Here is a 14006-nt window from a genome sequence, read left to right as displayed (position 1 = left end):
GTTAGACATTAAATGCTGACACTGTCTAGTTCAAGTCTAGTGGTCCTAGCGGGGTGGTTTGTGGTACTGTCAGCATTTTACAGAGGATCACTGCTCTTTCATAACCTGAGAAAAAAGGGGGACTTTTGCTATAACACGCACACACATGCTCAGAGCTAGATAAAGGGGGTCAGCCAGATGGAATAGTTCCATTGATCAGTTGTCATGAATCCTGCTGATGCTTTGCTTAAAATACACAGCGTTTCTCCACGTTTCTCAGTCTCATGCAACTTTTTCCACTTGTGCTCCATCTTAAAAAAAGTCCATATGCACACTCACACTCGCATTAGGCTGAGATGCCCTTGTGTGTGTGTGTGTGTGCGCGTGCGTGCGTGTGTGTGTGAGAAACACACAATCAAATGAATATCAGTGGGTGATGAGTTGGTTTTAGGGCTAACATTAAATTCACATTTAGCCATGATGGTTGAGGTTTGGGTAAGGAAGTGGGGAACACATTCTGTCAGTGATGTCATTAGTGTGTGTTTGTGCGTGCGTGTGTGTGTGTGCAAGCTCAGTGGGATCACTTTGTTTTGCTTATAGGAAGGTAGATAATGAAGCAACAAGACACACACACACATACCCACAAGCGTGCACACACAAACACAAATTCACTCCTCTCTCCTCCCCACTCTGTACCCCTCTTCCACCCCTGTGTTGCCATGGTAACTGCTCTAGGGCAGTCTCCTGCGGAATTTTCCAAGTGAAACACACAAGCAAAAACACACAAAGAGGGAGGGAGAAAGAGAGAGCGAGAGAGAGAGATCCCGATGCTATTTGATAGAGGCCGGCTGCTGTCAAACTTATTAAAGATGTGTTTAACCTCCAAGGTTTTGGGAATAATCACTGCCGATGATATACACACTATTTATTAGCTATAACTTCGTGGATATGGGGGTGTTTTCTTGACAAGTACTCGAGGAAAGCAAAGAAAGAATATAAGTGACAATCATGTAAATGTTCCTATATTTTTTTACATCCTCTCCATGTCATTTGTTGAACTTGAAGCCAGAAGCAAATACATTTGTCCTATTAAATACTAATTGCATCCCCCCCCCCACCTCTTCTTGTATTCTGTAGCTGTTGGTCTTACCACCTGTCCAGAGCCAATGATCCCAGCCAATGGCATTAAAAGTGGAGACAGATATATGGTCAATGAGGTGGTGGCATTCACATGTGAGCCTGGATACACGTTGCAGGTAAATATAAAAACGACCCTGAAAAGATCATTGCTGGTATGTGGTAAAACTAGAGGCAGATTAAATACTGAAAGCAAAACTTGTGATGTCTGTAAAAGTTGGAAACTATGTTTCCAACTTTAGGCATGTACATGATTTCTTCACCACGCTAGTTTGATGTTCGGAGATAAAAAAAAATAGAATAAAATTCACAACTTTGAAAATGTCGAGGTTGCACATTTTCCTCCGCGATCACCCTCTGTATTTTTATAAACTATTTTGACTGTGGAGAATGTGCCTTTACTCTCTTTTATTTGAACCTAACCAACTGTATTATTACTTTCAGGGCCACTCTCACATTTCCTGCATGCCTGGCACTGTGCGTCGATGGAACTACCCACCTCCTCTTTGCATTGGTAACTCACACTTGCACCAGGACGCTGCACTTCTCGAAAAATAAATGAATGAATAATGCATCGTTGATTAAATTAGAAGGATTATACAGCGCACATGTGAGTGTGCAATGAAAGGTTTAGATGCCGGTGCTCGGTTAAGTGGCACAAGCGGTCTAAAGATTCAAGTGGCAATGGCCTGTGGTGGCTTGTTTGTAATATATGTACAATTCATGTTTAAATTTGGGGTTTTAAGTAAATAATACTTGCAAAAACCTAGAGAATTGGTCCAGTAGTTCACCACCAGCTTCACTCGCAGCAAGGACACAGCAAGTTTGTTTGACAAGTCCAAGAATGTCTACGTAATATCTTTCCTATCCAGGTTAAAAAACGGTATTTGAGCAATTTGATTTCTTATTTTAAATGTTCAGGGTCCTTTGGTTTCATGTCAGTGTGGGGAATTCTGTAGCTGCAGAAGATAACATGTTGTTGTTTTGTTACAAGCCAAAAGACAGTTCAAATTTTATTTTTAATATAAAACCTCAGGCTCAAGTTCATTAAAGCACTCACTTTCTTAATAGTGATAAGGATACTGGGTTTGTCAGGTGCTTGTTCTCTGATGTTTCTTTCACAGTGTAGGTCAAATTGAGGCTGTGACATCGCAGTCACATTATTGCAGGAGCGTTCAGTGAAATTTATAGCAAATCAAAACAATAAATAGAAATGCCTGAATAAAAGACTGCAGTTCTTACCTACAATTTGTTGTTCTACTTATTGTTACCAACTTGGAATCAAATCTGTGAAAGTCAGCAAATTCTTTGTTGACAAACTGATTTTTGTACCTTGAGTTGAAAGCAATTGTGTTAAGGGATCTTGGTTACTTTTATAGTTGTGTTTAGGCTTGAATAACTCAGCTCTTGGTAAAAAAACCTGTTGCCAGTCTATCGGAAGCCAGTTCCAGTCAATTTTAACCTTATTGTGTAAGGACTAACTCAACTCAATCGTGCCACAGCCTCATTCACTATGTGTCAAACTTTAATTTTTTTAATTAGAAATTTTTGCATCAATCAAATCACTCATACAGTACAAAAGTGATGGTTAACATCTGTAATGTGCCGTGTCAGAGAGCTCACTTTGGGCTTTGTAGTGTTTGAGCGAAACACAAGAACATGATTTGGTTGGCTGCCATTAGGAAACATTTATCATTATTCCGACGCACACAACACGGCAACACAAAGCAACAGACCCGCCAAGCAAATGAGAAATGGTTCAGTTGACGTGGAAATTGACTGTAAAGCAACTGTCGAAGCAAAAGTGAAAATACCAGAGTATTATCTTTGGTCAGGTCCATAACTGTAAATATTACTGCCTATTCATTTAAAAAGCTATTCTACTCATTAGCATATTGAAAACCAGCTGAAAGTCTAACTGTATTTTCTGCCAGTTTCTCTACTGTACACTGTTAATGTTTATGTCTGTTTTAACGACGTCTTTGCTGTGTTTTTTGTGGCGTCAGCTCGCTGTGGCGGGGTGTTGTCTGAGATGAGTAGTGTCATCCTGAGTCCAGGTTTCCCTGGCAACTACCCCGGCAACCTGGACTGCACCTGGCAAATCACCTTGCCAACTGGATATGGTAAGTGTTATGAGGCGTGATCGCACACCGCTGAAAGAATGGTATCACTTTAAGCACATCTGTCGGCGGAGTTGTCTAACACAGATTTAGCACAAATCTGCAGCACATATGGTTTGTTAAAAGTTGTAACACGTTTCATTGGAGGCTGACACATGGTATCTTATATTTAATGAGGACACTAACTGCCGTTATGAATGGGGCATGTAGAATGAGTCCTTGTGTCTTTTTAGGTCCAATATATTATGATTTGTGACATGGGAAAAAAAATTATAACAGTATGCTCAAGTGGCAGTTTTATCTTCAGGATAATTAATAAAAATGTTAAAATGACTCTATGAAAGTGCCAAATATAAATGCATAGTTGTCTATACACTTTAAAAGTTCCGTCACATAGTGTCCCTATGTGTTGTCAGATCCATGCATATCTGAACACCTTTGGCGGTGTCATAAAATGTTTTTCACATGTGGTAATTAATTAATATCAAACCCCTATTTTCCAGGAGCTCACATTCAATTTCAAAACTTCTCGTCCGAAGACAACCATGACTTCCTGGAGGTCAGGGCCGGACCACAGCACAGCTCTGCTCTCATTGGACAGTTTACCGGTTCGCAGATTCCACCTCCACTCCTGAGTACTACCCACCTGACAATTATCCACTTCTACAGTGACCACTCTGAGAACAGGCCAGGATTTAAACTGACCTATCAGGGTGAGTTCATCTGGGTGTTTTTGTTTGTTTGTTGATAAATTAAGATCTTGTTTTTAGGTTGATGACTGCAGACACTGAATGCTATATACCTTGAGGTATGACTGCAGGCGATTTCAGTTTAAAGCGGCCCCTCAAGGGATGCTGAGAGCACACACCTATTTTCAAAGTGAGCCTACCGTTGGGTTTCTCCATATGCGGGGGTTGGGAACACAAGCTGAGAATTTTTTGAAGTGGTTTCTTTTAACGTTGTCTGAAAAAAAACAAAAAAATAACATTACAAAATGATCAAATTACTATCACTCCCAAAGTCAAAGATGTTTTTTTTTTATATATATCTTTGATCCATAGATAAGTCATGCTAAAGACTTCAAAAAAACAACTCATGGCTTTCCTCGCATCATTAAAAGAGATGGATTGTTTGTAAGCCCATGTAAGAGACTGCCATCCTGTCCACCAGGCTTTACTTTGTCCTTAGTGCTTTACTTCAAAGACACAAAAGCACTGTGGGCCAGCAAAACTAGACGTGTGCACACTCATTTTTCCATTTTTCTACCGATTGGCAATGACCAAGTCAGTCAGTGTTTAACAATGATGCCTCCCAGTGTGGGCTCTGTGGAGAAGGATGGACATGTTTCCTCACATAGAGTGGTACCTGATGCCTTTCTTTTATCTGACACCAAAGGTGTCTGAGTGCGATGATGTAACACACACAGATTCTCAATACCTCCCTCGAGAAAAACACAATTGGCTTCGTGCCAATCGGGGAGCTTACTTTCAACCTACCACCACCAGTGGATACAAGCTCAGGTTGTTCACTCAAGGCCCTGAAAGATTCAGAGCCCGTTGTGTGAACATCCATACAACCTCAGTGGCATAAGTTTGGCATTTTTGCCAAAAACTTTGATTTGATTCCAGTTTCAGTTTGTGCTACTCTGCAGTTACTTTGCTTGTGAATGACCTTCTACCGACACACTCGTGGTTCACATTCTTCACTTCTCCCACCTCCTTTTTTGTTAAATAAGTGGGTGTATGCAGATGTGTACACAGTATAGAGAAGTTCTTGTTTTTTCTCAAATCAAAAAAAAAAGAGGCATGAATCAACGAGGTGTAGGCAGGAAACCCAACCTGCAACACAATAAAGCACAAGGGAGAGCTGAAAAAACTTGATATATTTCACTTCAGGCTGTAGTTGCAGGTGTGATGTTGCAGTTCAATATTCACTCTAAAATATATTCAAAATGTACTACAGTACACTGCATGAAAAGAGGGATTATCTGCAGTACTCTTCAAATCCTTTTTGTCTGGAAGTTCCCTCATGGGAATAGTACAGTCAGCACAGGGATTGACATGGAATTTCAACCTCACATTATCACACCATATTATCCAAACTTTATAGGACAGTTATGGATGATGATTTAGTGACATTGAGGAACATTGATGGCGATCAACTAGACTTTATGAACACAGAGCTTTTTAATTGCAGTCCTTGCAATTTACTAATGTGTAGTTTCAAAATTAGATTTTGATTGGGAAACAATAAATTGTGCCTTACTCGATGGCGATTTTAAATGGATGTATGTGTTATGTTTGCAGAGTCATTTAACCTGAGAATAAATGTTGATTAAACCCATTTTTATTACACATACATCAGACCTCTGTTACCATTAATTTTGCACGACTTCTTCATTTCCACTCTGCCTAGTTGGTTCTGTCAGTATATTTTTAAGTCCCACAGATTTATGTTTTTAAAGAAAAATCTCTCTCTGGACATGCACTCAGCGACACCACAGGTTTTCCTGCACACAAGTGACTTGAAATACAGTTTCCTCCTACATCCTAGATCCTGCTACTACTGCCAGCATGGTGTGTCTCTGAAGCCTCATTTGCTGAATGTGCACCTCAGGTCCTGTCCAGTGCTGCAGGCCCCATTTGTATTGGCTTGGCGCTGAGTGCTTGTTTTGGTGCTGTCGGGTGCTGCCTTTCTCTCTAACTCGTCTCCCCTTGCTTGGCATTCCGCTGTCAGCCACCACTGCTCTTTTCAATAGCACATTTAATGGAAGTCCTTGTCTCCCCATGACATTCCTGCAGAGTGAGACGCATGCTCTAAATGGAACTGTGATACTGAAATATCCGTAAGCGAGTGTTGTTGGTATGCCAGGCATACATGTTCAGAGGACTGTGTAAAAGGAAATGAGATCTATTGATGTAGCTGCACTTACTGCTGGTAACCTCTGTTGGTCATAGATTTCTTCATGCTCCCTCAAGTCCATTAGCTCTAAATAGGAGAAATGCTTTTAATACAATGAATTGTCATTCCGTAGTAACGTATTGGCATGTATTCAAAACCACTGTATGAGACTATGCAGCAGAAGAAAGAGGAACACGACTACACTGTATATACACAATTAAACCAAACATGTCCACATAGTTTGCTGAAGATTTTCCTGATGCATCAAAATCAGTCTGAAATCATACCCGTGTCTCTCTCTCTCTTCAGCTTATGAACTACAAAACTGCCAGGACCCCTTTCCCTTCCCTAATGGTGACATCATCAACAGTGACTACAGTGCTGGCCAATCCATAACCTTTCAGTGCTATCCTGGTTATGTTCTGATTGGACACCCGGTACTGACGTGCCTGCACGGGACCAACAGGAAGTGGAACCATCCATATCCACGCTGTGAGGGTAAGATAACCTCCAATAACCTTCTGAGATGATGGTATTTTTGAAAAATGCTGATCTCTGTTGTACAATATTCAAAACAATATTCCTCCTTCACCTCTGCAACGTCCCTTGTGGACAAATTAACAATACAAATAAATAAGTCCCTGTATAGAAAATGCATAGTTTTCTCCTCCTCACACATTATTGAAATTAAATATCTCCAGTCTCCTCTCCAGGATTTTTTAAAGTCTGTCTAAAATGGGTCACTGATGCACAGGAGCCATAGTTAGCATAACGCCTCCTCAAATGCTGCACACTTGAAAACGTGTCTTCCCTGGATGCAGAAACACACAGAAAAAGCCTCTGCCTCTTCATTTAAAATTCCTCAAGATGAGGAACTGAAGTCGAGAAGAAGAACGGAACAGAGAGCAGAACCCTGCTGTGAGGCTGCAGGTACAGCTGATCGAGAGGAACAGGAAGAGAGAGCAAGGGCAGCACTGTAGCTACAGTAAACCGGCTCTGTGTTTTAAACTGTGTTCAGTTGAACAGGATGTTTCGTACTGGTGCGTTTACAGTAATATGGCTCCTCCAGTGGACACGCCCCAGGATCTCAGAGCAGAAAGTGTTGTTGAATTTGAGTTACAGGGACTTTAAGATGTTATTGGATTATAATTGAATATAATTTATTAATTTAATATTTGATCACAATTTGTTTTACCTGGTTTGCCTGCTACCTCATTTATTAGGGGAAACTGTTGCGTCTACTTTTACTCTTACTAATAGCGTTGAAAATAATTATATTACGAACTGTCAGCACTTCGGCAGGAATTAGTTTCTCTTGATCTTTCCGAGTCTATCACACTGGAAGCAAATGACACATTTGCAAATGAATAATTTTATAAAAAAATGTTTTTCTTTTTTACAGCTCCTTGTGGCTATAATGTCACAGCGGAAAATGGCACCATCTATTCACCACAGTACCCCAATGAATACCCCAACTCCCAAGATTGTACTTGGCTCATCACTGTCCCCCATGGACATGGAGTTTATATCAACTTTACCTTATTGCAAACGGAGCCTGTCACTGATTACATTGCTGTCTGGTGAGTATGACACACTTGCTGTACACGTGCACACACACACACACACACACACACACAAATGCAAAGGCTTATTTTCTTAGTTGCTCCTCTATCCAGGTGCTGATTTCATCATGGATGCACTTATAACCTGCACTCTCTCTGCACACTAACAAGAAACTCTACCAACTCTTACTTTTGCTTTTTAATTTGTCTGTCTCTCTCTCACACACACACTTGAACCTGTTTTAATATCTTAGTGAGGACACATCATATACATAACCCATTCCCTTGCCCCTAACCTTAACCATCACAACTGAAGTGCCTAATCCTAATCCTAACCCTAACCCTAACCTACAGCCAATTCTAACCCTAACCCTAAGACCAGGTCTTATCCCTGAAAAAGCCCTTTAAAGTTGTGTCCTCACAACAAAATGTCCTCACAAAGATAGGTTTGTACGTTTGTTTTTTGGACCTCAAAAAAATCTAAATAGAAGTTTACACACAAACACTTAGGGCCTGATTTACTAAAGCTTTGCGTGTGCAAAAACGTGTGCAAACTGGATTGCACACGCAGATTTGCGTTGATGCTGATCTACTAACAGGGCGCACCGAGGATGTGTAATCTTGAGAGAAACAGCAGAGCGCTCCCTGGCAGCTGTCAGTGACCTGCAGGTGAGTCAGGAGGAGAGCGCAGAATCATCTATAGTCCATAGTTTTCTTTGTTTGATGCGTCAGGTAATGATGGAGCTTTTCCAACGCAGGATTAAAATAATAATATAAAAAGGTCCTATGGACCCGGGGAACAAGGATGTCATATCCCTCGATCCCAGTTATCTGCTCATCGCAGAACGTCAGCTGTACTTTCTGTTCAGTGGCTTCAAATTTCATTCTGCGCTTCCGTTGAGTCCGCTCTTTCTCCATGTTGACAACCCTTGACTAGCGCAAAATCCTCATTTAAATAGGGCGGTCTTAACCACTTCTGCGCCTGGAGTCAATTGCGGTCGCGATCTTAGTAGTTCACCCGCAAAACGCAGTCCAGTAGCAGGCGCAGTCTTTAAGCTCGCGTACGCAATTTAGCGCTCTCTATTTGGAATCTTAGTAAATCAGGCCCTTAGAGCGTCTCAAACAGACATCCTGGTATGGATTTCATATTTATTTACTTTCACCAAAGGGGTTATGTTTTTGGTTGGGCTGTCTGTCTGTGAGCAGCATAACTTTAAAAAAGTAATTTTGTATGGAATTTTCTAGGGATGTAGGTTGTGGCCCAAGGAAGAAATGATCAGATTGTTGTGGTAATCCAGCCTCGGATCAAATATGGATAAACCACTTGAGTGTGTTGACATTGTGAGAAACTGAGCAGCTTTGGCTTTTTTTTCTAGTTTATTATATCAACCAGATTTGACTGCACAAAGATACGCATATATCGGCATGAGTGACTTGTGTATGACTTCATTATACATGGAGATATAAACAATCTCACACAGATCTCTGTGTAGAATGGTCAGTACAAAGAAAATGCACCGCAACGTAAACCCCCCTCACCTCACACGTACACATCTATACTCTATGTGCTATGCATACACAGACATTATTACTGCAGAAGAGTGCAGTAATAATGGGATTCAGTGTAGAGGTAAAATTGTAATAAAGGGAGTGTGAGAGTAATGCATTTACAATGGGACCACTGACCAATTCAATCTAACTCAGTACCATGGCCACACACAGACCTGAAGAGGGCTCAAGAACTCTGACTGTAATGATGAGATTCAGTTGGGAGTTGGAAATGTAATGAATGAATGAGTGGTGGAGCTGGGTTCACAAACTCACCCACACTCTGCTGCATCTCACACAAGAGTAAGAGAAATTTCTGTTCAAATAATTCAATTTTTTGCCAACAAAACCAACTGTAAACTATTAATTTACTCGGAAAGACAACAGGTCGTGTTTGGGTCATGTCACCATTTAATGCAGGTTTGGTTGAGGTGGTTGTGTTGATGGAAAACAGCAGCTGAAATTCAGTGGCAAAGTAATAGATTCAGAGTCAATGACTCCTCATTTATACTCTTGCGAGCTACCAGAGCCATGAATACAGCAGTGGAGAGGTGCAGCATCAAACTTGTTCTGCAGTTGGAAATGTGATTTATGTCTTTTTTTGGGGAAGCACATTTCAATGTGAACAGAATTATAAAATCACATTCATAGATTGCAGGGTAATAAAAGGCACGTGTCATGGGAGATGAGTGCATAAAGGTGGACTCTAGCTCCAGCACCTGAACATATTTGGAATTGACTGGGGGGTCCTTTTTCTCAGACCCAGGAGAATACCATTTACCTTCCAGAGCCTTCATCAGATTTAGAGTAAGTGATTCAAATGTCTTTTGCACAGGCTTTACAATCAGGTTAATGGTATCGCCACTTCCAGTGGAGCTGCTCAACTGGTGATCCAGGCTCAGTGCTGTTCTGCAGCTGTTCTGGCAGGGGAAAGAAATGCTCCCCGTGGACACAATACAACTTCCAACATCAATTCTCTGTTTTTCAAGTATGACTAATAACATAAAAGAATATTTAAACCTTTTAATACTTCAGTGCTCCAATGCCAATTCTATTCTTTGAATGTTAAGGAGACCTCACAGTTCTGTCAGGTGTATACTCAAGTGTGCATGTCAGTGATATAAGATGATCGCATTGCTTTTGACAGATTTGAAAAGAATTGAAGAGCACATGAAAATAACCAGGATTCAGTGAAGAGAGGCCAAAACAGGGTTGATATTATTGTCTCTGCTGGTTTGGGTGAGTGCTCTGGCTGCAGCATTCTGATTTGGAGTGTATTTAGTCCCTTATTTGTCAGACTGATTAAAAAAAAAGTACTTTACTATCATAAAGTCTACTTTATAAAAAAGGGTGAATCACCTTTTCGGAGTCTCAAAAGAGACAGGGGGGATCTGACTTTGGATAGTTATTCTGAAATTATGAAATGCAGTTTGAAAAGTTTAGATGTGTGTTTCATGGAAAGTCAGGCCAGAATGACACCCAGAGTTTTGACATGCTCACAGGGTGTTTGTGACATGGAGGTTAATTGTGAATGAATATGGTGCCTCATGGCCTGAAGGCCAGCTAAAATAATCTGTTTTCTCCTGATTTAAATGTGAGAAATTCTCCTCGATTCAGTGTTTGATACCATCAATACACTGGATTAGGTCACACACAGGGTTATGATTATTAGAAGAGGTTGATAAAGCTGTGTGTCATCAGCGTAGGAATAGTATGAAATATCGAATTACTGAATAATGGACCCAAGTGGAAGCATGTAGAAATGGAACAGTAATGAACCAACAACTGACCCTTGAGGAACACCATAAGTAATGTTTACTTACAATGATACAAATACAGTTGTTGATAAACGGCAGGTTTTATTTATTTATAATTACCTTCCAGTTGTTCGTCATCATATTTGATTTATGAACAAAGACTTTGAGGAACTTTTTTTGTATTAGCAATACTTTTTTAATTGTGTGCATCAAGCAGCAAATTGTAATATAGACTTAATATCTGACGTTATTTTATTGAATTCACAAGAGCTTAAGAGAATAATATTGGGGCCACTGCTCTGATAAAGTATGAGACATTTGACTGTTTTTGAATCCAGAGTGGGAGGAGATGCATTATCCCCTGTGTGAGCTGCCGGGTTAATAAGTAATTGATTGGAGCGGGATTTCTATTTACTAAAGTATGAAACTTGTAATGGTTAATTTAAAGAGTTTGATCCAAAATGATTCATATTGTATGTGGGTGAGGGGACCAAGGCAATTCTATTATTCTATTATTGATAAGATAAACCCTCTTATGACCATCCAGGCCGCCTGGATTTCGATTGATTTTATGGCTGTTCTGCTCCTTTTTCCAAGATAACTTTCACTTATGATGTCTGGCTCGGGTTATACAACCGTTTAGGAATTACGGTACTGGGAATCTGAATCTTGTCTGTGATTGGATGTTCGTTTTGCAGAAGTCCCGAGGGCTACCGTAATGACAAGTGACAAATGACAAAGCTCTATTTCTCTGCTTTCCGAGTATCTATCCATCCATTTTCAGCCGCTTTATCCTCCACACGAGGGTCACGGCGGCACTGTGCCAATCTCAGCTGACATAGGACTAAAGGCGGGGTCATGCCCTGGACAGATCGCCAGTTCATAGTTTTTGGATTTTTCTAGCCATCACAAATGGTCGAGGAGTTACGGTAATGAGCAGTACGCATGGCAAATCCTGTCGGTTAAACTCCCAATTTGCATGCTAATTCAAATGGTCACTGTTGAATGTTGTTTAGCATGGATGGATGGATGGCTGAGCAACGAGCATCAGATGTCATATGAAGTATTATGTTCATCAAGCATCGCTTTAGCTCCCAACGTTTCATTTGCGATGTGCCATCAGTAACAGCTGCCCCCTGCAATCACTACTCTCAATCAAACAATGAAGTAGTATTTTTAAGCCAAGACCATTCATTCTTCTGATCATTTATTCCACTTCACTTGTAGTAGTTATGTTGATCCTCCTTCACCAGCCTCTTCTCTTCTGCTTTCTCATGAATCAAGATTGCGATGCTTTGTGTTTCACCGCATCCTTTATATCCTATAATCTCAGTGGCGTTTGCTAACTGGTTTGTGTCCAGTACCACAGATGGTTATGTGACAGCAACAGCATCCAGATGTCACGGACTAAAGTCACAGTGTCTCTGTGTTCTGTACCACTGTGATGTTTGGCTTGTTGCCCGATATCACTCATCCATTTCCAACAGTGGCTGGTGGTTCTAACACCAAAGCAACATAATTATTTTTGTATCAATTTTGCAGTGTCTCTGTCTTAATGACATATTTCTGAAGAGATAAAATCAATACACAAGTGATTTTGGTGGTTTATGTCATTCAGGGAAAAATACAAAGGAGTCATAAAAACCTCTGACAATTGCGCCACTCAGCTGTGATACATCACAATATTTAATAAACAAAGTCCCAGAAATAGGTGGTCCATCATTGTTACACTACAAATGTACTGATTTCTACTTGTTACGCATGGTCATTTCGAGTCTTGACCATAGAAACATTAGTTTTCTACTTTGTTAGATACTAAGAATGATGCCGCCAAGAATGCACTGCTTTTACTGTGAAGGGATTTTGTTTGGTTTTCATTGACATAAGCTTTTATCACTCTTTTTGTGTATTTCCCCTAAATGCCACCATATTCCCAGCTGCACTCTGGTTGTCAATCACTTCAGACAATAGATATAATAAGTTTACTTAAAATGTTACAGTGGAAAAATTCTGAGCAGCTTCGGATTTTCAACCATAGTTGGAGACCAAATACCAACACCAAATTTCTACTTTTTCTGTTGAAGGTTTCTTGCGTAGCTGACGTGGAGTAAAGTGGAAATAAAAACATCTATAAATGTAGTCCCTAACGTCTTGTCACAGTTTTCCCTGACATACTCTCTAACAATAGAACTAGCACTTTTTTTTTTTTTTTACACAGAACTTCTCTTTTTTTTTTTAGCACGTTGGATCCTTGTCAAGTTCAAAATGAGTCAGATTGTTTTGTCGCTCTTCCTGTTTGTTTGTGTTGCCTTCACACCATTTTTCCCACCAGCGTGAAGAAAGTGTGGAAAAACACCAAACATCATCCAGCTGACCAAAAATATCATCTTGCAATATTTGCAGCTGGATGTTATAAATAATATACACAACACATTTATTTTTATAATATACAGTGTCTAGCATCAAGAATAATTAGCAGAAAAGCTCCATGACCAACACAGACAGTAACAAATACAAAGCTGTAAATGTAGCAGATAAAAACTGCCATAGTATAAAATGTGACAGTGTACTAAAATGTTTTGTACAAAGACATAATGTGGTCCTATGGGCTGAGATTTAAAACAAAACTTGATATGAATATTACAATTTATGAATCAGTTTTGACATAAATGATCCAAATAGCTTTTCAACAACATTCAATATTTAACAAGGTTAGTTAATCCTTTTATTCAGTATGACTTTGATATTCAAATCACAACGTAATGTAGTTATTTCTATCACTCTTTGAAGTCATTTTGTACAGGTTGTTTTCCTAAGTAAAAAATATTATTCCAATAACTCATTATTTTTTTTAATTCTTTACAATATTATAATCTCTTTTATGAATTATGATTCTCATATTTCTTTATTTTTGTGTAATTTATGAATATGCAACCTATTGGTATATGTGGCCATTTTAACACATCCTACAAACCTTTCTTCTTGCTTAACATGTAAAGACT

The 14006-nt window shown here is 39.7% G+C and overlaps 1 protein-coding gene across 1 annotated transcript in view; it reads left to right on the top strand.

Annotated features, from left to right (window-relative positions):
* LOC310936689 (CUB and sushi domain-containing protein 1) overlaps positions 1-14006 on the top strand; it is a gene marked incomplete at its 3' end in the record, with an annotated part of 354020 nt that overhangs the window by 291783 nt on the left and 48231 nt on the right. The window contains exons 39-44 of the mRNA XM_083900806.1: positions 1117-1235; positions 1561-1630; positions 3123-3239; positions 3740-3949; positions 6447-6635; positions 7540-7717. Of these exons, the coding sequence (XP_083756932.1) occupies positions 1117-1235; positions 1561-1630; positions 3123-3239; positions 3740-3949; positions 6447-6635; positions 7540-7717 (883 nt within the window). The remainder of the gene's footprint in view (positions 1-1116; positions 1236-1560; positions 1631-3122; positions 3240-3739; positions 3950-6446; positions 6636-7539; positions 7718-14006) is intronic.

This window comes from Microchirus variegatus (assembly GCF_963457635.1).
Source record: "Microchirus variegatus genome assembly, chromosome: 14".
NCBI classification, from domain to species: domain Eukaryota; kingdom Metazoa; phylum Chordata; class Actinopteri; order Pleuronectiformes; family Soleidae; genus Microchirus; species Microchirus variegatus.
This window is presented reverse-complemented; position numbering and strand designations above follow the sequence as displayed.